General features: G+C 38.6%; 4 protein-coding genes and 1 non-coding gene across 5 annotated transcripts; 4 read left to right on the top strand and 1 right to left on the bottom strand.

Annotated features, from left to right (window-relative positions):
• Positions 1 to 267: 267 nt before the first annotated feature.
• LOC146915902 (uncharacterized) lies at positions 268 to 891 on the top strand. The gene has a single exon (XM_085721485.1). It carries the CDS (start codon positions 268 to 270, stop codon positions 889 to 891), a length of 624 nt encoding a protein of 207 aa, XP_085577611.1.
• Positions 892 to 13,668: 12,777 nt separating this feature from the next.
• LOC146915901 (kinetochore protein NDC80 homolog) lies at positions 13,669 to 19,107 on the top strand. Its single transcript, XM_085718140.1, has 3 exons — positions 13,669 to 14,943; positions 15,263 to 15,509; positions 17,336 to 19,107. The coding sequence occupies exons 1-3, from the start codon at positions 14,429 to 14,431 to the stop codon at positions 17,384 to 17,386; spliced, it is 813 nt and encodes a 270-aa protein (XP_085574266.1). The 5' UTR covers positions 13,669 to 14,428; the 3' UTR covers positions 17,387 to 19,107.
• Positions 19,108 to 20,687: 1,580 nt separating this feature from the next.
• LOC146915900 (small nucleolar RNA R71) lies at positions 20,688 to 20,789 on the bottom strand. The gene has a single exon (XR_015017173.1). It is a non-coding gene; the product is annotated as a small nucleolar RNA R71 (small nucleolar RNA).
• A 55-nt stretch (positions 20,790 to 20,844) lies between these two features.
• On the top strand, positions 20,845 to 21,249 carry LOC146915899 (uncharacterized). The gene has a single exon (XM_085721484.1). The coding sequence runs from the start codon at positions 20,845 to 20,847 to the stop codon at positions 21,247 to 21,249; it is 405 nt and encodes a 134-aa protein (XP_085577610.1).
• Positions 21,250 to 21,623: 374 nt separating this feature from the next.
• LOC146915898 (uncharacterized) lies at positions 21,624 to 23,904 on the top strand. Its single transcript, XM_085721483.1, has 2 exons — positions 21,624 to 23,005; positions 23,148 to 23,904. The coding sequence occupies exons 1-2, from the start codon at positions 21,780 to 21,782 to the stop codon at positions 23,902 to 23,904; spliced, it is 1,983 nt and encodes a 660-aa protein (XP_085577609.1). The 5' UTR covers positions 21,624 to 21,779.
• Positions 23,905 to 25,868: the final 1,964 nt, after the last annotated feature.

The following is a 25,868-nucleotide window of genomic DNA, read 5'->3' as shown; positions in this document are numbered from 1 at the left end:
TTACTCTGAGAACTTCTGGCGTGGCTTATTTGTATTGGTGTATGACTTAAGAGGGCAATGATGATTATAGCTTTGAATGTACTAAACACGCGCCCCCTTTGTCATTAATGCTGTGTTTGTTTGTCATTTTCTGAATTGCAAACGTTTTACTCAAAACACTTAGTCAATTCACACACTACTCACTTCACTACAAACACTTTCCTCTTTCAACCTTCGTTGGGAAGTAAGCGCAATCTTAAAACCTAGAACCCTAAATCATCTTCATCAATGGCATCATCAAGCTCGCAACAGGATATTCCAAAATCAACTTCTAACATGCAACAACAAGGTGCTCCTGAATCTACTTCTCAAGAAGCCCCTGCCTACGAAATCATAGGAAGAACCATGGAACTAGAAGAGTGGCAGTTAAAGGTTCAAATAGAGAATCCTGTGGATTTTGATTCTTTAGCTTTCCATGGGTGTGACATCAGAGGTTACTACGAAGCTCAAGGTCTTATGCCTTACTTCAATATGTTGAATGGACCAACATATGAAGCTCTAGTAAAGCATTTCTGGGTAAGAGCATCAGTATATGATAAAACTGCTTCTAAAGCTGAAGAGAAGCAGAAGGTTTTGCTTGATCCCTCTCTGGCTGGGAAGACGAGAGAAGAAATGGGTTTCGAACCATACACTGGCATGGAAATTAGGTTAAGCGTCATGGGAATTCCAGTCTTTATTACTGAATGGCAAATAGCATCTGTACTCAGGTTAAATGCTTCTGGTAAATACTCAGGAGTGGATATTGCAAAAGCAAGAAACAGCCCCTGGAATGAAATAGTAAACCAGTCCAAATTCAACTCCAACATTCTAGGAAAATATGTTGAGTTAGACATTAAGAAGAAGCTCTCCTGAAGATTCAGAATGAGAATCTGCTCCCAAAAAGTGGTGGTAATGATCAACCTTCAAAGCGGCAGAAAGTTTTCCTTCATCACTTTATTGAACAACAAAAAGTGAATGTTGCAAAATACTTTTTCAAGTATATGGTTAAGGAGCTGAAGGACAGTCAGCAGAAGAAAAGAGTCTGGGTTCCTTATGGGAGACTCATATCAGAAATCCTTCATCAAGGAGGGATTCTGAACTTAATCAGTAGTGTTAAAGCATTCTCAGACCAGCAGCTTGACACTAAGACTGGGAAGTTCATCAATGCTCATACTCTCAAGAATATGAAGCTGATCAGTACTGTCACCAAGCTCAAGACTGACGTGAGTGAATCTAAAGCTCAATCTGATCTGATGAAAGACTTCCCACCCATCTACAAGAAGGACCCTATTGAAGTTCAGATGCATTTCATCAGAGACCACTTTGAGACATATGGCAAGGTCATCAGGCTGGATGATGTACCTGAGGAAATGTATGGTGGTGCTCTGCCAGTTGCTAAGGGCAGGAAATCCAAGAGGAAGGCAACTTCAAAGAAAGAATATCTTGAAGCTGAACAAGAAGAAGGCTGAAGATGCTGCAACTGAAGCTCTTTAGAAGGCCTTAAAGCTGTCAAAGAAGATTACAGTCCCTGCATCTAGTATTGTCAGAGAAGATGCAGTTGTTGATGCTGAAGAAGCTATTCAAGCTACTGAAGAACTTGAACAGCAAGTGACTTCAGAAGCTGGAAATTTAATGATGATTGTGAGGGCTTCTGAAGGTACTACTGCTGAACCAGAAGCTACAACAGGTAACCCTGGTTCTCCTACTACTTCTGTTATCAATGTAGAATCAGGATCATCCTCACCTACCCAATCCACATCATCTTCATCATCCACTGACTCAGATGACATAACTTTAGGCATGAAGTACAACATTAAATACAAACAGCCTAAATCCAATATTTCTCGAGAACCTGTTAGAACTGAAATAGATGATAGAGTCATTAGTTTAGCTTAAAGGAAAGCAGATTTATACAACAAATTTCCTGTTAGCTATAATCCCTTGAGACCACCAATGGTTCAACCTCTTAACATAGTTCCTTCTGATGAGATCATTGAACTCTCATCATCCCAGCCTGCCTCAACCAACCAAACAGAAAACACAACTGTCTTAGATAACCTGGTCAGGCACTATTCTGGTGAACTACCAAGTGTTGAGCCAACCTTAGAAAAAGCCTCTGAAATTGCTTCTGAAGCAATTGCTAATGAAGAAGTCATTTCAGAAAGCCCCCAACAAGATACACCCAATCCACAAACAGCCACACAAATTAGCTCTAACCCTATAACTAGCCCTGAACATGTCTCTCCATCTAAGCATGTTTTTGTTCCTGAACCAGTCGCTCCTAAACAATCTGTTCCTGAGCAAACTCAATCATCAACCTTGAAACCAACTTGTGCTGACCCTTCTATTTCTATAGCCAGATCTATGGATTCTGACTCTGAGGATGATCAAGTCAATCCTCAATCTTAAACTATGGTTGTAGAACCTAACCCACAACCATCATCACCAAACTTGCCAAAAACCACAAATGAACCTGACCACTTAACCACATCAGAGACAACTGACATGGAGATTGATCAATCCTTCTCCACTGAGGTCTTAGAAACTGTCTCTGATCAACCTTCAACCAGCAACCCTCAAACTACAAATGACCAACCCTCATCATCAAACCTAGCCATTGTATCTACTGCTAAACCAAAACCCACAAAGATACCTTCACCTCCAACCATATTCCTTGATTCTACATTATTACAGAATGTTTGTGAGAATATTGGACAGGAATTGTTCAACTGATTCAAGCAAGAGCTGATCTAGTGCATGAAGAGAGCTATGAGAAGGGATGGAGCAGACTGAAGGAAAGAGTGGACTATGTTCTGTCTGCACTCCAATCTACATGCATAGATATTCAAGATCAAGCTCAGCAGAAGCTTAAAGATTGGCTGAAAGGTATAGATGACAGTCTGCAGGAAGTCAAGGTACTAAAAACTTGGGTCCAGAGTCCTCCAAGTATCAAAGGGAGAGATATATATGATTTCATTCCTTCAGGAATTCACCCAAAGGATCTGGACTTAACCTTCCTCACCAATGTCAATCTAAAGACTGCATCTCCTGATCTAGCTTTGGTTCAAAGGAATACTGTTTTGGAGAAACAAGTTAAGAAGCGTGAAAAGGAACTCCTAGAACATAAGCTACTCATGCTAGAGTACATGACATCTACAGAAGCAAAGCTAGAAGAAGCTCAAAAAGCACTAAGGGAAGCTAAGATCAGAGAAGACAATCTGATCAAGAGCAATGAAGAGTTCAAGCTTGAAATGAAGAATCAGCAGGAAGTCATGCATAAGAAGCAAGATGTCACTCAAGAGATGATCAGAAAGATGATGGAAATGATGAACAAACAATCCAACCCCTAATTGCACACACTTAGCTTGTTTAATCTTTAGTTTCCTTCTGTTTACCCTGATACTATTATTTGCTTCTGAACTTAGTATGCTCGTGATCAATTCCATATGCTTCTGAATTACTTTTCAGTGCTCTGATATGTCTCATGTTCATGCTTTAATATATGTTTTGCTCTGATATACATTATTATATTCATGCTCTGATTGTGTTATGCTCTGATATATTTATAGTTTATGCTCTCTATATTAATTTGTTTTTCTCACTATCTTTTAAACTATTTTTCTTTTTGTCTTAAGATATTAAACTTTTTGTTGATGACAAAAGGGGGAGTAGTATGTATAGTATTTATAGGCTCTGAGCCCCATTAATTTAAAATTAAAATTTAAATTGATAGGACCAACTTCTTATCTCTTAGTCTATGTCATGTGAGAATTTTCTGAGAGTTATCTCGTTCTTAAATTATGAATTTAATTAACTTGGATAGAACTCAGGGGGAGCTTACAAAACTCACCTTAAAGTAATATTAGACTCAGGGGGAGCTTGCAAACCTCATACCCTTAAAGTCAACTTGTTAATTAGATTAACAACAATTGTACATTTTAAATACTATTGTTTGTCATCATCAAAAAGGGGGAGATTATTGGAACAAAATGTGTTTAACAATAAACCTTAGAGAGTTTTGATGATAACAAGGTAGTAAAAATTTTCAATTGGACTAGCTAATATTTGTTCAAGTGTACAGGACCATAGTCAAAAATTTACATCGTATATGGGTTATGAAGAACAAAAGAGAGCTTAGAAATCAACAAAAAGGAAGCTTAAAGCGTGTGAAGAGAAGTGCTCCTGAAGACAAAAAGTGCTCCTGAAGTGCTCTTGAAGATGATGGCGTCATCAGAAGCTGAAGTTCATCAGAAGCTAGTTTAGAAGCGACTTCATCAGAAGCTGAAAATCACCAGAAGCTGAAGATTCAAGATTTAACACTTCAAAAGTTGTCTATTGGATTCAAAAGTAAAGCTGAAGACTGGGAATACAAAGCAACAGTCATTTGGTGAAGATTTGAAGGCTTTAGAGGCTTATCTTCAAAAAGCGTTGACATAGTATAATTGTACGAAGTGTACAACCACTATCTCCACTACTCTATAGTGTCCACACTACAAGACAAGAAAACAGCTCTGAATAACAGCTACGCCTGCAAAGATGTTCCTTCACAATGGGAATGAATTTCAAATTGGTTCCTCATAAGACAACAACCAAATCAGGCAAAAGATCATTGGTGATTGATCAAAGCTTCAAACGACTCTTTTTGATGTGCTGGCAATTTCACAACGTCCCTTTCACACCACTATATAAAGGAGTGAAGACTTAGAGAATGGCGTAAGACTCAACTACAATTTACAAGCGCCAAAACTCTGCTGAAATTGTCCTGCTTCCAAAAGCTCACTTAGAATTTCTATTTTCAAGTTCATATCTTTGAAATTCTAGAGTCTTAAGAGTCTGTATCTGATCTGTATTGTGAGCACCTCTGATTGTATATCAAGTGTTCAACCTCAAACATTTTTCTTTGTAATCTTGTTTGATTAGAAGTCTCTTGCAGTTGTGCTTTAGCATTGGAAGTCTCTTGCAGTTGTGCTTAAGCAATAGAAGTCTCTTGCAGTTGTGCTTGAGCAATAGAAGTCTCTTGATTGTGTTCTTGAGCATAGGAAGTCTCTTGCATGTATACTACTTCCGGTTTGTGGAAGGAACCTGTATAATTGCTTTTTTCCTTTCTTCTTCTCTCTCTCTGTTTTATCCGCTGCATTTAGATCCTGAATATCACTTCAGAAGTAGTCTCACCTTGCTTCTGATCTGTGTGTTTCAGTTCATGAGAAACGAAGAAATTTTTAAAACACAATTCAACCCCCCTTTCTTGTGTTTTTCTCACCTTCACACCTAGCACCCCCCACTAAGCTAACATCCTTAGTTTCCCTTTGGCCTTTCGCATGGTGGGCCTCCACCTTCTGGGACCATTCCCTAAAGCCACCGGACAGCTAAAATATCTGGTAGTTGCCATTGACTACTCGACCAAATGGATCGATGTTGAACCACTGGCCAAGATCACGGCAAAAAACGTACTCCATTTCTTCAAAAGGAACATCCTAGAAAGGTTTGGAGTACCGACTCTAGTAATACCCGACAATGGTACACAGTTCATGGACCATAGGTTCCATGACTACCTAAGGAATATTAGCATCAAACAAAGCTTCACCTCCGTCGAACATCCCCAAGCCAACAGCCTCGCCGAGACGGCAAACAGGGTCATTCTGTGCGGGATACGAAGAAGGCTAGAGGGTTTCAAAACCCAGCGGGATGAAGAGTTGCATGTGGTCCTCTGGGCCTATAGAACTACTCCCCACTCCACCACTGGCGAGTCACCTTTTTGGCTCACGTATGGGACAGAGGTGGTCATACCCATTGAGCTAACCAAACACACATGGTGTATTGACGCCAACACTGACTTCCCTGCCAACACGACAAATCTATGCAAAGAGCTCGAATTTATAGACGAAGTCAGGACTGACGCTACCTTGCGGGAAGCAGCGCTGAAACAAAAAATAGCTGTTCGCCACAACAAAATGTCATAAAGAGAGAATTCGAAGTCGGAGATCTCGTCCTCCGGCGAAACCAGAAGGATTCTGAAGAGGGGAAACTCGCCGCCAACTGGGAATAACCCCATAGAATCCGGATGAAAACTGGGACAGGGGCTTTCGGACTTGAAGATCTCCATCAAAACGCAATTCCAAGGACTTGGAATGTCGAAAAACTCAAAAAGTATTATACTTAGATGGCAAACAACGTCAAATTACTCTAACATATATACTTAGTTCTACACAATGAACTTCTCGCTCTCCAAACGAGCAAATAAACAAAAGAGGAAAGTCGTGCCACTCCAAATCTAAAAAGAAAAAGGATAAGAAAAATTTACACAAAAAAATTTTCTGCCTCCTCAGTATGTACGCTTACCGCTGCGACATCACTACTCGGCACGTTAGGTAGAACCCCAGCTCGCGATGGGTGATTCACGCCGCAGTGCGTTAAACTTAGAATGATTTCTTCGTTCATTCGATGTTACACATCTGAAACACAACTTTGGACAAACAATCAGATAAACGATCTCTTGGATGTGAAATATTTTTAACTAATACTCCGCGTAACCGTTAGCCGAACTCTTCCTTGCAAAACAACGCAAAGGTAAAACTTTCCAAGCAAAGTGACTAAGTACCAAGGAAAAAACAAGCAGAACGTTGATTTTAACAAGTCAAAGTAGCAAGATCGTAGGCGGCCATGCAAAAATCTCCAGCCATTAAGTCACTACATCGAAATAATGACTGTCCGGGGGTAGGCCATCCCACCTCGACTAACTTACATATTCAAGCATCGACATCGAAAAGGCGAGCATCAAAAAGAGCATGCAAATTGACACATTTTGTATAGCATACAAGATAAACAGTTTGCTCTCAAACAAATACTTCAAACAGTATAAAGCCTCGCACGACGAGAAAAATCATTATTCTTGAAAATAAATCATGCATTTTCAAACAAGTTTAAGTGAAAACGAGCAAAATGCATCTGAAAAGAAAATACGAACCACAAAGGGCCGTATAATGTCAGTGCCGCAAGGGCTGTCAACAAGAGCAAGAAGAAAAAAATTACAGGGAAAAATGAGCCTGGGCATTTCAAACATGCCCATCGTCATCTTGGTCAACGATCTCGCCGTTCCTAACATACTTCCGAAAATGGAGCCCATCCACACGGAACCGCACACTAGGGTTCACCACCTTAAGCTGCTCTATAGCATTATCAAAACCATGACGTACAGCATCCACGAGGTTCCTCTCCAACTCCTCGAGCCTGTACACCAACGCAGAACGAGCTAGCACAGCGGTGTCTTCAGTTTCATCCTCGTCGGGTTGAGTAGCATTACGGAGAGCATCCTTAAGAACCTTTTTCTCAGCGGCAAACCTGGCCTGGACCTCCATTAACTCACAAGACGCCGACTTCACTTTCCCCTTCAAGAAAGAAATCATCTCATCTTCCTCTGAAGCACTTCCTTTCAAAGCGGTCAGTTTGGCTTCCATGTCAGCCATCTTCTTGGCCATCTCACCCATCTCATGAGAAATGGCATCAGAACGAACTGCCTCCTCCATAGAAGCGTTGTTGAGAAAAACAGCAACCTCCAGGGCCCTCATAGCACTTACAACTCCCTCTGTAAACTCACGGGACCGACCGACATGCCCCAAATCATGAATTGCCTAGAATTCGGAGTCCCCAAGGTAGAGCGAAGCTTGAGGGCCGAAATGGTCCAACCGCGACCACACCTTGGGAAGCTGAAACAAACCTTCGTCAACAAGAAAAGCTCCTTGTTGAAGGACCACATCTTGAGATTGAACCTGCTTGCCCTTATCAGAAGGAGTGACCCTCTTCCTCTTGAGGGAAACCTCTTCCACCTCTACAGACTCATCGGCCACCCTAACAGGAAACCAAGCATATGTCGTCTGCTCTCGTTGATCAACTCTCTTCTGCTACTACTACCTTGACCTACAACTTTTGACTGGATTTGTTCACCAGGGAACGAATGTTGGACATTTTTCCTGCACGTGAAAACAAAAGCGAATCGTTAGTCAAAATATTCAAGTACGCAGAAAGATAGAAAAAACATCTGTTCCGGCATACCTAACAGAACCAAGGGATTCTTAGAAAACACCAGAGATTGGGTGTCAGTTAAACAAGGTTTGGGATTTCTTGAAAACTGCTAGCATTGGCCCATGGCAAAAGTAGGTTAAAATTCAGACTGAATCAGATTTCTTGAAATGGTTATCCTAGCCTCATACATAGGGATGCAATCCCTCGGGATGCGCGAACATATCCTATCCGTGACCTTTGAGCATTCCCTCCTCCTTATCGGGCAATGCAAAACTATTCCCACACCATCAGATGAAAAATGGGACGTTGTTTCTAGGGCTTCCTTTCCTACCCAGGAATTCTCGGGCATTGCTCCTCTATTCTTGCCGAGGTTTCCCACCATTATCAAACCTGAAATCAAAAAAGCAAGGTGAAAGTCACAATCATCTCCTCCGAAACTAACGGGTTTGATCACAATGGGAAAAAGTTTAGAAGGTTTTGAGGCGCGATAAACGGTTCAAATGCCTACACCACTCAATGACTAGACATAACCCTAGACGTTAAAGCTCGTCGCTAATGTTCTTCTAAATACATATAGAAAACAGACAACATATCTTAAAAACTCTTGATGCACGGTGGAAACCGCCGTAGCCAACGGCGGAAAACACCGAGTGAATCATGTCTGCCCTAAAAGCATGCATAACTATGATTTTTGAAAACAAAAACTAAGGAAGTCAGAAGCACAAAGATGAAAGAGATGAAGTTATCAGAGCATTACCTGTTATGATGGATGAATTGAACTTGAAAGTGAGAAGTTGAAGGATTCGGAAAGACTTCACCTTTGAAAGAACTTTGGGGAAAAAACCTCTAAGTCTCAGAGAAAATGAAACGCAGTGATTTTCCAAACAACATTTGAACTATTTATACTCGTTTCATAAACCACTCAAAAGTCGCGATGTTCTATCCAATATAGCCCTTCACCTATAACTCTCGCTTCAAGTTACACTTCTATGGTCCAGATTCAATCAAACCATTCATCTAAGGGCCTTATCATTTGTAGCGGTTTTCTGAACGTCAGGATTAAATGAATGGTGATGATGGCACCTCAGAAATATAAACCGAGAACACTCTGCAGACAATAGGTACTCAAGTACTACAATAGCCTTTACACGTGTCACGCAGAAAACAAAGTTCATGTCTCTTCAGTTTTTCCCTCGAGACGTGGGCATTAATTGCGGAATGACATTTGACCAAACTTCCTGGCGAGGGAATCTTCATGTCTGATCTTGCATCGCCAGACACTTGAATTTTGAACACGACTCATCACTCATGCAAACTTACTCAAGTAGAGGGCGAATGGTTTCTGAGGAAAACGAGTTCGCTAGCCCAATCCTCTCAACACTCTCGGCTGCCCTCGCAAATAGCTCCCCGAGTCAAAGATACATTCAAGTCTGGCGAGCGAGACTCATCTCAGCCTCGAGCAAGAGGGCACATGAAAACAACCTCCCCCTACGTTCGGCCACAAATGATCAAAATGCCCACACTTAAGTCATTACTCTACATCAAGAGCAACGACTTAGGGGCTACTGTTTTGGACCGGCCAAAAGGATTTCTGGCCCATTACTTAGGCCCAATACAATCCAAAGCCCAAACTCCACGTTTAGCAACGTTACTTGCGACACATCCCCTCTCTGCGAGGGGGTGCACGGAGCGAGCGAGACCGGTTCAAACGAGCCACAATATCTCTCTGCAAGTTCCCGCAATAAACTCTCTGGCGGTTACACTTCCCATGATTTCATAACCGCCAGAGCCAGGTGTGCCATTACAATGGCTCTACAGCCCTCCACCTTTATAAATAGGGGACTCAATGCAGTCCCCAAGGTAGAATCTTTTCTTCTCTCTACACCCTCACTCTCTGATCTCTACTGACTTGAGCGTTGGAGTGCCTACAGGTACACACTCGCATCTGCTCCAAGAAGCATTTTGACGAATTCCACCACCGTCACAACCACCGCATTCAAAGCACCGGCAGTCACCTTCTGATCAGGTACAATTAAGTTATAAAGTTTGGATTTTTAATTAAAAGAAAATAATAATAATAATAATAATAATAATAATAATAATAATAATAATAATAATAATAATAATAATAATAATAATAATAATAATAATAATAATAATAATAATAATAATAAAAGAGCCTTGGGATTATTGGTCCGTCATGGTGACAAATCCTTCTTTTTTTGGTGGTGGTGATCAGTCCGCTAGTTTCCTGGATCCCACTCGGTCTTCCTTTTCCCTTTGCTCCCTGGATAAGTTGCATATTTTATGCATTGTCCATACCAACTGAGCTAAGCTCACGAGGACGGTGACAAACCCTTCTCAAATCAAACCTTAAGCCTAGAACTTTATGCTAGACCTTTTTTCTAAAGGCAAGTTTCTCTTTAGCCTATCACATCTCCTTTCGGTCTCAGTGAGTGTGTTTCTCTAGCAACCACGCCTATTTTCATGGTTGATTGCTATTGAAATCCTTGAAGTCCGAAACTTTATTGTCTCCAGGTTTGCTAGACTATTTTCATATTTCGAATCCTTGTTTATATTCACTTGTTCCAATATTAAAACTTCATCTTTCGATCTATCGCTTAATATTTGTGATGAATCAATAACAACTAATAAACTTCATCTTTCGATCCATCGAATAATATTTGTTATTGATTATAAGAACGGTGAAATAGATTACAAATTAAGTTTACATAAAATTAATGTTTAAGGCTTGGTTTGATTAGGATTACGTCATTAGACTTATCCAACAATCTCATGACAAGAAGAGTCCACTCACTCACGTTCATTGAAGAAACAATAAAATAAAGGTGAACTTTTATTCTAAGAACAAAAGATGGTTTTACAAACTAGATGGCTGCTCTATTTATAGTCTAACATTGACTTGGGCCCTAAGAATTAAATCACTAAAATGTTGGACAAGAAACCATGGGCTCTAGGTCAGAAATACTAAAATAGACAGCTTTGTCGAAGAAGCAAAAACAGCAAAAGGGTAAAAGGAGCGCGCCACTTGTTATATTTTTGCACAAGATCTTCAAATTCTTTGCACAAGATATTTTTGTATGAGATTTTCATATTTTTGTCATGAATCCTTGCATAATATATTTTTACATGAGATCTTTATATTTTTGGCATGAATAAGCTCCAATTCTCCTTTCTTTTGCTCCAATACTCCATCTTTCAAATATTTGTTCCAAAAATAAAATAACTTGCAATTGAAGTAAAATAGTTCTAAAAAGGAAATAAACTAAAATAAAATAAACTCAAATATAAATAAAACGGACTCAAATAATATATTAAAAACACTAATTATTGACTCATCACAATGCAAGGAGTCGGTATATCAAACAAGCTTAATTATATTGAAGTTTTTTTTTTGCCAAAATAAGCCCCTAGTAAATAGCGTGAAGCTAGACATACATTTTTTTTTTGAAAGAAGAAGCTAGACATACATGATGTCTGAAGAATCATTAATATAGCCTCAGAAACCAGATAAATAATATCCGACATTGTTTCGAATAATTCCACCAAAATCAGCTCTCGCGGGGGTGCCCAGACAACTACCAATCAGGAATGATACCAATGAGTTTTGTTTTTAGCAAACCAGGTTTTGCATCCGATATAACTTGAGTATGAGAAGAGAGAAATATGAATGATATCTGTACCACCATTTTATAACAATTTTTTTATAACTCTCTTTTTTACTCACAACGTGTTCTTATTTTTCCTCTTCATTTTACTTTCTCTATTGTTTTTGATTAATAAGAGAACAAAAGAATGTTGTCACAAAAGTTCTCACAAATGATTCTACAAGTATCACTATTCAACAAGAAATAAATATCTAAGAAATAAAATATATTTAATATATTCACTAAAAAAAATAGAATAATAGATTTAATATATTGTTTGGTATAAGAGAAAATGATAAGAGAAAATGGTTGATTATATATTGTTATTTTTTTCGGGATGGTTGTTATATTTAAAAGTATGATATGATCCTAAATATTTTGGTAATTTTTTTTGTACTCCATTAATTATTTTATTTAGTTACATAGTTATTTTTTATTGGTTGTGGCCGGGGTTTGAACCACGTATCTTATATATATAATGCATTTTTCCTATCAACTGAGCTAAGCTCATGAGGACTTAGTTATTCAATTAATTATATTAGAGGTCTGTTTTTAATATTTGAACATAACTTTCAATTCAATTGAGCCATCCTTGATGATTGTCCACAAGAAAAGTAGCATATTTGGAGACAATCCAACTCTTATAAAAGTTGATGACTTGTCGTCGGTTGAAGAATGAGTTGAACATAAGTCGTGTGATATTTTAGGATAATTACCCAATGTAAAATGCTCTAATTAGTGTGGGTTAAAATAAGTAATTATTTGAATTTTAACAATGTAGTGCCTTCTAAATCTATGAATGTTAGAAGATTTTTTTTTAAGAGATATGAATGTTAGAAGAATGATTTTGCAATGGATTAGTGACTGCCTGCTTGTAATAATGTGTAATTTTCTATAACATTTAGATACATTAAATAAAAGCATGGATTAAAAAAAATGTTATTAATTAAATTAAATCAAATATTCCGCTCCACTATTTTAAATTTAAAAATAAAAAATAAAAAAATTAATAATCCACCCCACGCTTCTTTGCCAAATTTCATCATTTTTTTTCTTTGCCAAGCCAACTATGCATCAAAATACAACATATTTAACATTTGACCACAACTAAACATCAAAATATATATTTCCCTTTCATACATCAGATAAAAGAAAAACTTTATACACATATTTGATCACTATTGAGCATCCCCACACTTATCCAGTACCAATTACTTAAAAATTAATGATGAATTTAATTAACATGGATATAACTCAGGGGAGCTTACAAACCTCACCTTAAAGTACTATTGGACTCGGGGGGAGCTTACAAATCTCATACCCTCAAAGTCAACTTGTTAATTAGATTAACAACAATTGAACATTTTAAATATTAATGTTTGTCATCATCAAAAAAGGGGAGATTGTTTGAACAAAATGTGTGTTAACATTACCCTTTAGAGTTTTGATGATAACAAGGTATTAAAAATTGTCAATTGAGTATGATAATATTTGTTCATGTGTGCAGAACCATAGACAAAAATTTAGTGTCTCTTTGAAGTATAGGTTCTAAAAGAACAAATGAGAGCAATGGAATCTACAAGAAGGAAGCTTGAAGCATCTGAAGAAAAGTGTTCCTAAAGTCAAGTGCTCCTGCGTCATCAGAAGCTAGTTCGTCAGAAGCACCTCATCAGAAATAACACAAATAAATGACCAATAAACTCAGCGGCAATTAACTGCCGACATGTTTTTTTTAGTCGTTTGATCCTATGTTTTAGCAATTGTCTTTAGTGTGGGTTAAAATAAGTAATTATTTGAATTTTAACAATGTTGTACCTTCTAAATCTATGAATATTAGAAGTTTTTTTTAAGAGAGATGAATGTTAGGAGATTGATTTTGCAATCGTGACTGACTAATGTGTAATTTTCTATAACATTTAAATACATTAAATAAAAGTATGGATTAAAAAAGTTATTAATTAAATTAAATCAAATATTCAGCTCCACTATTTCAAATTTCAAAATAAAAAATAAAAAAATTAATATAATCCACTCCACGCTTCTTCAAGCTAACATTCATTTTCAAATTCATCACTCAAAAAAAATTCATCACTCAAAAAAACCAATCACCGGAAAATGAGCCAACCCACCACCACCCACCGTCGCCAACCCACCACCACCCACCGTCGTCAACGCAAAGACACCTACCCACGACCAACCCCTCTCAACCACCGTGATTCCGACATCAGTCTCGTCAGCAGCCGCCCCTCCTCTGTCGGAATCCCCTCATTCGACCTTTACAATGACCGTTCCTATCAACAATCCGCAATCGCAACCATCAACTCCTTCCTTGCCTCTCACAGTTTCCACATCTCTTTCAAATCTTCTCCTTCCCCACGAAACCGTAATTTTTCTCACCAAACTCCTTGAATTCCCCGTTAACAAACTCGAAGACGAACTTCCACTACTTCTTAAACTGTTTGATTACCCTTTCAAGCTTAATAAATCAATTCTTAAAAACCCTGCTACTCCGCATCAATGGCCTTCAATGCTTTGTCTTATTCATTGGCTTGTTCAGATTTGTAATTTTAACTTATCTCTCTCCAATACTTGTCAAAAAAAACTTATCTCTCTCAAATTCGTCGAGTACCACAGCTATTCTTCGTAACAGTAATATTCTCTTTGGATATTGTTTGAATAGTTATCTCAATTTTATTAGAGGTGATGACGAGGCTATTCTTGATATGGAGGATCAAATTCGCAAAAAGATTCTTCATGAGAAATCTGTTGCTGTGGAGAAACTAGCTGCTGTTGAGCAAACCGTTGTTGAGTTGGAGGCGCAATTGGAGGAGGTGAGATCAGTGCAGTCTAAGAAGGATGAGCTTGAGAAAGAAAGGGGTGTGTTGGAAGGTGATGTGAATAAGTTTTATAAGATAATTGAGGAGTTTGGATCGAGAATTGAGCCGTTGGAGAGGGTTTTGGCGGAGAAGGAGAAGCAGTTGGAGGCTAAGGTGGTGGAGAATGAAAGGATTGTCGAGGAGAATGAGGAGATTAAGAGAAAAGTGGAGTTGCAGACTTTTAATGCAAGGGATGTGGACAGGATGAAGAGGGAGTTGCAGGCTGCTGAGAGAGATGCTAGTGAGGCGGAACTTGCTAGGAATGCTTGGGAGGAAAAGTGTTGGGAAGTTGATAGCACTCTCGCGCATAAGATCAAAGACTTAGAGGCTCTCTCCATCGATTGCAACCAGGCTCGTAGGAGGTTCTTTTCTTTTCTTGATGTATTTTACTGTGTCCCATTTGTTTTATAATCATTTGTTAAATTGCTGCTATAGCATAGCGGATTTTGGACCAACCGTTATTGTTCTGAGATACGTTATGTTATTTAGTACAAAATGTCATCAAATAGTGGTTGTTATGGTGGTGTTATAGCACTATTGCATAGCGAAATTTTAACAATGCTCTATTTTACGCTATCGGTAATTGAAAACACTGATCATAATTACTAGTTGAATATCGCTGATGTTAATGTTAGTAGGGAATTAATTACTAAGCAGATGTTTCATTTCATGTGCTTCTAGGTTGAATATTGGTAATGACATTCAGTACATGTTGGATCCCAAGGGAGCCACACCTGGTGAAATCATGGGTATTGATTACAAAGTCATACTGAAGCCTGTACTTGAATCATATGCTGATGACATCAAGAGAAATTCGGTGGTGAAATTGGAAGAGTTGGGTTCCCTTCAGAAAAAGTCTGCTGAAAATTCTGCTAGGCTTGAAGGGAAAAGAAATCAACTTGCTGCACTGCAGTCATGCATTGATCAAGTAAGTGTATTTTGTCTTTCTTAGCACTGATTTTAATACTTATTGTGTGATGTGTGCTTGTGCTTTAAATGAAGGACATGAATCCTAATTTTCTTAGATTGATTATTGTCAAATTTGATGTACTGAGAGAGTGAGTTTGGATAGAGATTGATTATGTGTGGACAGTGTGGTGCTGGCCTGCAGGAATTAGAATGTGGAAGCGGATGCAGGGCTAATGTTGTTGAATTGATGGCTCATGTCTGTGTTTCTAACTTGTACCTGGTCTCATTTATGTTTGACTCCTCAAACTAGTAATATACCTGTGCATCCACATGGGCCGTAGCGTTCATTACTATATTTAAGGTCTCGGCGTTGTGGAACATAAATATTTAAGTTTGTTATGATAGAAATTAAGGCGTGATTGAAACTACTGAAAAGTGATATGTTAAGGGAACATAGACCTAACTAAGAACATAGAATGGTACTCACTCAACCTTAGGAAAATAATGATCTAATGACATTTACATTTTCTCTTGACATATAACACAATATCAATTAAAAGAGTAGAAATGGATGAAAAAAAAAAAAGAAGAAACCTTGCTTCAATGTAAGTGTTTCTATAAAATCAGTTTAATTACTTAAACAACTCCAGGATACTGCATAATCTTACTTACTAAAGCTTAACCCCTCAAGCTAACCCTAACCCTAATATTTTCCCCCCATTTTTCCCTCCACTTTTCTGAGCCATTGGATCTTGCACATTTAGGCGCCATTCAATTTTAGTCATTGATCATATTTCATATTTATCTCTTCTATTTTCCGAAACAACTATTTCGTATTTATCTCTTCTATTTTCCGAAACAACTATTTCATATTTATCTCTTCTATTTTCCGAAACAACTATTTCATATTTATCTCTACTTCCGAAACAAATTGGCCCTACAAATATTTCATATTTATCTATAGCCCTATTTTTCCGAAACAACTATTTCATATTCATCTCTTCTGTTTTTCAAAACAACTATTTCATATTTATCTATAGCCCTATTTTTCCGAAACAACTATTTCATATTTATCTCTTTTGTTTTCCGAAACAACTATTTCATATTTATCTATAGCCCTATTTTTCTGAAACAACTATTTCATATTTATCTCTTCTGTTTTTCGAAACAACTATTTCATATTTATCTCTACTTCAGCTTATCCCCCCAAGCTATCCCTAACCCTAATATTTTCCCCCCATTTTTCCCTCCACTTTTCTGAGCGATTGGATCTTACACATTTAGGCGCCATTCAATTTTAACCATTGATCATCTTACTTAATGCCAGCCGAATTTTGTTATCAAGTTTGCTATAATTTTGGCCATCTGTTTATTTGATGCAATTCTATTTCAACAATATCTTTATATTATTATTATTATTATTATTATTATTATTATTATTATTATTATTATTATTATTATTTATTAATTAAAGTTATAACGGAAGCATAATTTAAGAGGAATTATTATTATTATTACTATTTTATCCCTGTTGCCCTAGATTTGCCACATGCCTATCTCCTATTATTTTTTTTTTTTGTTGAAACTGATTGCACCTAATCTCCTCACACCTGATCTCCTATTTTTGTGAACAAAACAAATTTTTACGCCTTTTATGTTTTGCTGATACAGATTGCAATCACTCAACCCCATTCCTCTCCCTCGCTCTCTCGCCACTACAAAAACATCATCATATCCTACCTCACTCTTTTTAATTTCCCCATCAAACAAAATTAGGGATTTTATGATTTTCGGTTCAATCTCTCAGTCACTTTCCTTTATCTTCCTCTCCACAAACTTTTTCAGATTTCTTCATTTCATCCACACTTTAGATTTAAACGGCGTATGAAAGAATAAGGAAGCAGCACACATGAAAGTGAATCGGCGTCTGAAACTGAAATCGCCGACCTCCGGTGGATTCGCCAATCAAGCTATCATCATCCAATAAATCAATCGGAACAAAGGTAAGTGAATCGGAATCCACAAAATTTTTGGTTTGTGTGTTTTCATTTGTGCTTTTTAATTTGAAGATGTTGGGAGAAGCATAGAAGAAAGGCATCATAACTTCAGAGTATGTGAAAAATGAACAAACAGTATTAAAACTAAGGTAATAAGAGTTATCGTACAATAGCATTTTAGGCCTCTATTAAAACTAAGGTAATTGTTGTTCATAAGATTTTTGTGAGTTTTGTTTGTTGATTTTACAGTTTAGGGTTTTTTCAAATTGGTAAGAGTTAAAGTATTTGTTTAATTAGATTTTTGGTTATTTGTAATATGATGAGTTTTTGAATTGCATTTGCTATCTAAATTGATTACTGATGATTGCAAATTGAATATACTAGTTTTGTTTGTTGCAGCTATTACTTTTGTGTGTCATTATTTTGGTCATCTGTTTAATCAATTTGTTTTAGTGCAAGTATTGGTTCAAGGAGTTAGTTGGTGCATTTTAACAATCACATCTTGGACAAGGAAAACTCTTAGGCTGAAATTTGTCATTCATGAATGGAGGTTGAATTTTGATTGACTAAATTTAAGAGTTTATTATATGTGATTTTTGTGAGCTGTTATTTAGCGTCTGAACTTAATCTATTTGCATTTCTTTAAATGCATTTATATTCAAATTTTATTTATTCAAATCTACTGTTCTACAAAGACTTGCCATCTATCTTCCCAGTTTCAATATGAGTTGCTTCAATAAATTTTAATGGTGGTGTATATTGTTCAATATATTCAACATATCTTATGTTTTATTCTTAGTTATGTGATAATCTTTGGTAGTTAATTCGAAATCGCAATTTTACTGATGCACATGACAAGGTCAGTGTCAATGATTTATGCTTACTTTTGCTTTGATACTTTAATTTCTACTTTTACCTTTTTGTTGTTCTGATCTCGCTTTTTATATCTCATTTTGTTGTGTCTTTTTTTGTTAGGTATTTCATTTACAGAATTTGAGAGCAAGTGATTGATAACACGCAAAATACATTGTATAAATAGTTTAGTTTTTATTTATTTTAGGGTCGTTCATTGTGGTTTGCATGTCTTCTGGCTAGTATTTTGTTATGTTTCAGGTAACAGGGGTGTCAAAGATAAAAGAACCAAGAAGGAGGTGAAAAGAGCAACTTGAACCAGTCAATGATGGTCAGCCCATTACCATTAATGACATCATGCTGATGTCATGCTCAAGTGAGATCAGCCAGGAAAGAGTCACACTTCAGGCTCGGTTTTTATCTGCAGAAAATTTCAACTCAATCCAAATCCACTCTCCACAACTTTAGGCTCAAGCAAAGATTATTTGGTTGCAATTTCAGAGCTATAAAAGGAGGGCAGCTGATGAGAAAAGGCTTTACGTTGTTTTTAGGCTACTTTTTCAGTTTCAGTTTTATTTCAATAGAACCGTAGCCACCAGGGAATATGATAGTTTCAGAAAGACTGCCGTATTCTTTTTATTTTTATTTAGGGTTCTCCAGAATATTTTCCTTTGAATTCAATTCCAAATTCAGTTTTCTATTATTTTCTTTCACTCCAATTTAGTTTCTTTCACGTAATATATATTTATATATACTGTTGCTGTGCCACTTTTACTTGAATTCAAATTGTGTCAAATCATTACTACATGGTTTTTTTGATACTCACTTCCAATCGCATTTAATTCTTATTGCTGCTGCAGTTACCATGCAAAAACCAATTGCTTTGTGTTACTGTTCATCCCAATTCTGATTGCCACGGATGCTCTTCTAATTGCTAATCATATAGTTGCTTAATTCATGCTGCTGCGGGTATTTGGTTCAGAACAGTGTCGTGCCAATCTATTCTAATTTCTACTAGCTGTTCTTTCTTTTTAAGTTAAAGTTGTCATCAAATTCAGGTTCGGTTTTCCCTTTTTATTCACTTGCTTTTATTTTATTTTTAACATGAATTCATCAAAGTTAAATTTATTGCTTTATTTTATCATGTATGAGTAGTCTTAATTGAGTCCAAAACAAAAGACCTTCGTATCGATGTAACTTATGTAAATTGTGCGCTCCTTTTATTGTAACGAGAATTTAAATATTTGTTTTGAAAAATTCTGTTTTGCAACTTAAAAAGTTTACTAGGAAAGAGCGAAAACGACATCCGTAATTAAGAAGGTTAAAGCGAAAGCACTTCTTTTCTTTTAATTAAGAAATTATTGAACTAAGAAAAGGGAATTTTTAAGCCTGTAATTATGCTCTATGAAAGTAGGTGGTTACGCATATGAAAATTCCGACGTGTTGCGAAAGCAAATGTTGTCTCTTGTTCGATAAATTCTACAAGTAGCTTTAATTATCTCGTTACCATTTATTTAGCGCAACAATTTACTTGAGTGACAGAAGTCGACGGAAACCGTCGTTTTGGCCTCTACACTTTAATTAAAATCTAATTTACTCCGCGCAAATTCCAAAATATTTTGATTTCGCCTTAGATAAACATAGAAACAGCAAGAAGCGGTACTTGTTAAATTGGTCTCTGTGGATACGATACTTTTTATACTAAAACCGACATAGCCGTACACTTGCGGCCCTGTCAAGTTTTTGGCACCGTTGCCGGGGACTAATTTTTGGCAATATCGCTACTCTGTTGTTACACCGTTTAGACTAAGGCCCTTTTATTTATTTAAAAAAAAAACTTTGCATGCGAAAAACCCGAAGTGCCGAAAATTTAGTCAGCTACGTTGACGAAATTGAGCGCTACTTTTGAGCTAGGTGCCGATTGTTCATTGATACCCCGTCGCGGTCTGAGACTCAATCAGAAATGGGCGACAACAACAACGATAATCGGCCATTGAAGGATTTCATTGTCCCTTGAGGAGGAGCCTCATACGAGCATTGTTCGCCCTGCCATTGCGGCGAATAACTTCGAGCTCAAACCCTCCTTAGTGCAGATAATTCATCAAAATCAGTTCTCCGAAAACCCAACGGAGGACCCGAACTTGCACCTTGCTACCTTTGTGCAGTTCGCCGAACGCTGAAAGTGAATGCCGTCGACCTTGAAGCCATTCGTTTACGTTTATTCCCTTTCTCCCTCAAGGACAGAGCCAGCGCATGGCTTAATTCCCTGCCGTCAAATTCCATAACGACATGGAATGAATTAAAAAAGGCATTCCTCGCTAGGTATTTCCCGCCGAGCAAAACGGCGCAATTGAGGAACCTAATTACTTGCTTTAGGCAGAAAGACGGAGAGTCGCTCTTTGAAGCATGGGAAAGATACAAGGATCTTTTGAGTGCCCGCATCATGGGTTGGAAAAGTGGCTGATCATTCATACCTTTTACAATGGTCTCCTGTATAACACAAGGATGACTATCGATCCCGCTGCGGGAGGAGCTCTAATGAACAAGCCGTTTGCTGAGGCTTGGGGCCTGATCGTGGATATGGCCCAAAACCATTACCAATGGGGGAGCGAGCGCGCTCTAGCTGAAAAAGGCCAGCCCAAGGCAGGGATGTACGAGGTTAGCAGTTTTGATCATCTGAGTGCTAAAGTTGATGCGCTATATAAAAAGATTGATAGTCTAACCATCACTCCACCTGCCCTCGTGGCCGTTGTGGCCCCTAACTGTGAGATTTGCGGTACACCTGGACACACTCCTACTAAGTGTCATCTGTTAGTCGATACGGACCAGGCAAACTACGCGCATGGGAACCCATATGGGCAAAGAAATCCAAATTTCCCATATAAAAATAGCAATCCCACCTATGCGTAAAATCTTGCACCCATTGCACCCCCTGGTTTCCAAGGTCAAAGAGGAGCCCATGTTGCTCCTGTAAAATCTAACCTGGAGCTAATGATGGGAAACTTCGTCATGGCTCAATCCCAACAGAACGAGGAATTCCTGAATCAAAACATTCACACGAATGAAATGATTAAGCAACTTGCATCTAAGGTTGACACGTTGGCCACCCACAACAAGATGTTGGAAACGCAAATTGCACAAGTGGCCCAACAACTAGCAGCTGCACCTTCAGGAACTTTCCCTGCGCAACCTCAACCTAACCCAAAAAGGGAGCTGAATGTTGTTACCTTACGTAGTGGAAAAGAGTTAGAGAACCCCAGTGAGAGGGAAGGCGCTGAGAAAGAGTCGGTGCCTGCTGAAAGTGAGGAAATCTTAGAGAGAAAGGAGGGAGTGGAGGAAGAAAAAGAGAAACCCTATGTACCTCCACCCCCTACAAACCTCCAATCCCATTCCCTCAGAGACTTGCTAAGTCAAAGAGTGAGGGTCAGTTTAAGAAATTCATGGAGCTCTTGAAGAAGCTCCACGTAAATATCCCTTTCACAGAGGCAATTACTCAAATGCCCTCTTATGCCAAGTTTCTAAAAGAAATTTTGACAAATAAGAGAAAAATTGATGACGATGATACAGTAGCACTCACCGAAGAGTGTAGCGCTATCATCCAGAATAAGATGCCACCCAAATTAAAAGATCCTGGGAGTTTTTCAATTCCTTGCGTTATTGGCAACTATGTCATCGATAAAGCGCTCTGTGATTTGGGTGCTAGTGTGAGTCTTATGCCCCTTTCCATCTCCGAGAGACTCAACCTTGGAGAGCTAAAACCGACCAGGATGTCTCTACAACTGGATGATCGATCTATCAAGTATCCGGTAGGAATATTGGAGGATGTACCGTTGAGAATCGGCCATTTGTACATTCCCACCGACTTTGTGGTAATGGGCATCACTAAAGACTCGTCTATCCCAATCCTCTTAGGCAGACCTTTCCTAGCTACGGCTGGTGCCATCATAGATGTAAAGAAAGGAAAACTTACCTTTGTGGTCGGGGATGAAAAGATTGAGTTCATTTTGTCTAAATTCATGAAAAACCCCTCCATTAACGACACGGCTTGCTTAGTTGATATAATTGATGAATGCATTAAGGAGCATGCGTCAGGACCACCTCCCACTGATGGAATGGACATGTCCTTAACTGAAACTGAGGTAGAAGAGGCAAGTCCCCATCAAGAAGAATTGGATGTAAATCCGGTTTATCAAAATGAATGCCTCACCCTTCTTCCCGCTCCGACTCAAGAGCAGCCGAAAGTCAAAATGAAGGAGTTACCTAAACACCTTAGGTATGAATTTCTAGGACCTAACCGACCAGTCATTGTGAGTGCCGACTTAGGAGAGACAGAAACCAAGAAATTACTTGTTGTATTAAGAAAATACTCGGAAGCTATAGGGTACTCGATTGATGACCTCAAAGGTATTAGCCCTTCAATTTGTATGCATAAATTTTTACTTGAAGAGGACTACAAACCCTCTAGAGAACATCAAAGAAGGCTGAACCCGAACATGAGTGAAGTTGTTAAAAAAGAAGTACTGAAGCTTCTGGATACAGGGGTGATATACCCCATCTCTGACAGCAAGTGGGTGAGTCCAGTTCATGTAGTACCAAAGAAAGGAGGGATGACAGTGGTGAAGAATGAAAAGGGAGAGTCTGTGGCCACACATACAACCACTGGATGGTGTATGTGTATAGACTACAGGAAATTGAACAAGGCCACAAGGAAAGACCATTTCCCTCTCCCATTCATAGACCAAATGCTTGAGCGCCTAGCTAAGCATTCCTATTTTTGCTATCTTGATGGTTACTCGGGATTCTTTCAGGTCCCTATCCACCCGAGTGACCAAGAAAAGACGACCTTCACATGCCTTTATGGAACATTTGCCTATCGGGCTATGCAATGCGCCTGCCACCTTTCAGAGATGCATGATGGCAATATTTGGAGATTTCCTAGAGGACATTATGGAAGTCTTCATGGATGACTTTTCAGTATGCGGGCCAAGCTTTGAGGGTTGTCTGAGTAATTTGGACAAAGTTCTAGAAAGATGTGTAAAAGTCAACCTAGTGCTGAACTGGGAAAAATGCCATTTCATGGTAAAGAAAGGCATAGTCCTCGGACACGTAGTGTCAGAACGAGGAATAGAGGTTGACAAAGCAAAGATCGAAGTGATTGAGAGGCTAACACCTCCCACCACAGTGAAAGAAGTCCGAAGCTTTCTGGGTCACGCTGGTTTTTACCAGCGTTTCATTAAAGATTTCTCTAAGATAACTAAGCCTCTTACAGGCTTGCTCATGAAGGACGCAGAGTTCATCTTTGATGAACAATGCCTTGAGTCTTTCCACAAGCTCAAGAAAGCACTAATCTCTGCACCTATAATGCAACCTCCAGATTGGAGTCTTCCCTTTGAGATTATGTGTGATGCGAGCGACTATGCAGTAGGTGCTGTCTTAGGACAACGGAAGGATAAAAAGATGCATGCAATCTATTACGCCAGCAGAACCTTAGATGAAGCTCAAATAAATTATGCTACTACTGAGAAAGAGCTTCTGGCCATTGTCTATGCTATTGACAAATTTTGATCTTACTTGGTAGGTTCGAAAATTATTGTCTACACTGACCATGCCGTCATAAGGTATCTGCTGAGTAAGAAGACGCAAAGCCCAGGTTGATTAGATGGATTCTGCTACTACAAGAGTTTGATCTTGAGATTCGTGATAAAAAAGGAACAGTGAATGTGGTAGCAGACCATTTTTCTAGGTTCAGTGACCTCAAGCGAGAGGGGTTACCTTTAGATGACTCTTTCCCTGATGATAGGCTGATAGCGTCCGTAAAGACTGTGGTACCCTGGTATGCTGACTTTGTCAACTACCTTACCACTGGGGTCCTACCCCTGGACATGGACTATCAGCGGAAGAAAAAGTTCTTCAATGATCTAAAGCAATATTACTGGGATGAACCCCTCCTTTTCAAGCGAGGCGCAGACGGCATCTTCCGTCGTTGCATTCCAGAGTAAGAGGTCGAGAGTGTCCTTACCCATTGTCATGCGTCCTCCTATGGTGGGCATGCCAGCACGTCCAAAACGGCCTACAAGATCCTCCAAGCAAGACTCTACTGGCCTAATATCTTCAAGGATGTCCACGCGTTCATTGCGAGTTGTGACCAGTGCCAGCGCACCAGGAACATCTCCAAAAGGCATGAGATGCCACTTAGGAACATCCTAGAGGTCGAAATCTTCGATGTGTGGGGCATTGACTTCATGGGACCCTTCCCGTCCTCCATGGGAAACCAATATATACTAGTCGCAGTGGAGTATGTGTCAAAATGGATCGAGGCCATCGCCTCTCCTACCAATGATACACGAGTTGTGATTAAAATATTTAAGAAAATAATCATCCCTAGATTCGGAGTCCCAAGGCTGGTCATAAGTAATGGTGGATCTCACTTCATCTCGAGGCAATTTGAAAACTTGCTACAAAAGTATGGAGTTAAGCACAGAGTTGCAACCCCGTATCATCCACAAACAAGTGGCCAAGTGGAAGTCTCTAACCGAGAAATTAAGTCCATCCTTGAGAAAACTATCTCAACTTCTAGGAAGGATTGGGCCGCCAAGCTTGATGAAGCACTCTGGGCTTATAGGACTGCCTACAAGACGCCTATTTGGACTACACCTTTCAAACTAGTCTATGGGAAGTCTTGCCATCTCCCAGTGGAACTTGAGCATAAAGCATATTGGGCTATTAAAGCCCTTAACATGGATTACAAATCCGCCAGGGGAAAAGGGTTTTAGAGTTGAATGAGTTAGAAGAGCTATGATTAGACGCCTACGAGAATGCCAAGATTTACAAACAAAGAACAAAAAAATGGCATGATAGGCGTATAATTAGGAGATAATTTAGAGAGGGGGATCTTGTATTATTGTTTAACTCCAGGTTGAAATTATTCCCTGGGAAGCTAGGCACTCGTTGGTCTGGGCCATTTCAAGTGAAAAAAGTTATGTCGTCTGGCGCAGTCGAAGTGTGGAGTGAATCCACCGGCCCATTTACTGTGATTGGCCAGAGGTTAAAACATTACACCTCTGGAGAGGATGTAGAGAAAGGCATTCGTTACGCCTTAACAAAACCCTAAAAGCTGAGTAAGGCGCCGAGCTACCGACGTTAAATGAAGCGCTGCGTGGGAGGCAACCCACAGTTTTTATTTATTGACTTTATTTTTATGTTTACTTTTTTTTAAGAAATAAAATGATCAGTCAGAGTTGGCAAGGATAGATGGCATGTCCCAAAGGCAAGGAAAAAAAATTTGGAAAGGATATATGGATGTTCCAGCATCATTGGATACCCCCAGATGACCCAGACGACGATCGATCTGCTAGGTAGTGTCTTTCCTTTTCTTTTATTTTTGTTTTTATTTCCATTGAGGTCTGTTGATATTTATTGATTAAATAAATAGTAAATATTATATTTACATTGTAAATATATTTTCCTTATTCTCTAAGTAAATTAGGATAGAATATTATGTAGAATATTTATTCTGTAAATATACATAG

The sequence above is a fragment of the Medicago sativa genome, chromosome 6 (assembly GCF_051527215.1).
Source record: "Medicago sativa cultivar Bolivia chromosome 6, Bolivia_mono, whole genome shotgun sequence".
Taxonomy (NCBI): domain Eukaryota; kingdom Viridiplantae; phylum Streptophyta; class Magnoliopsida; order Fabales; family Fabaceae; genus Medicago; species Medicago sativa.
Note: the sequence above shows the minus strand (reverse complement) of the source record. Positions and strands in the feature narration are given on the sequence as shown.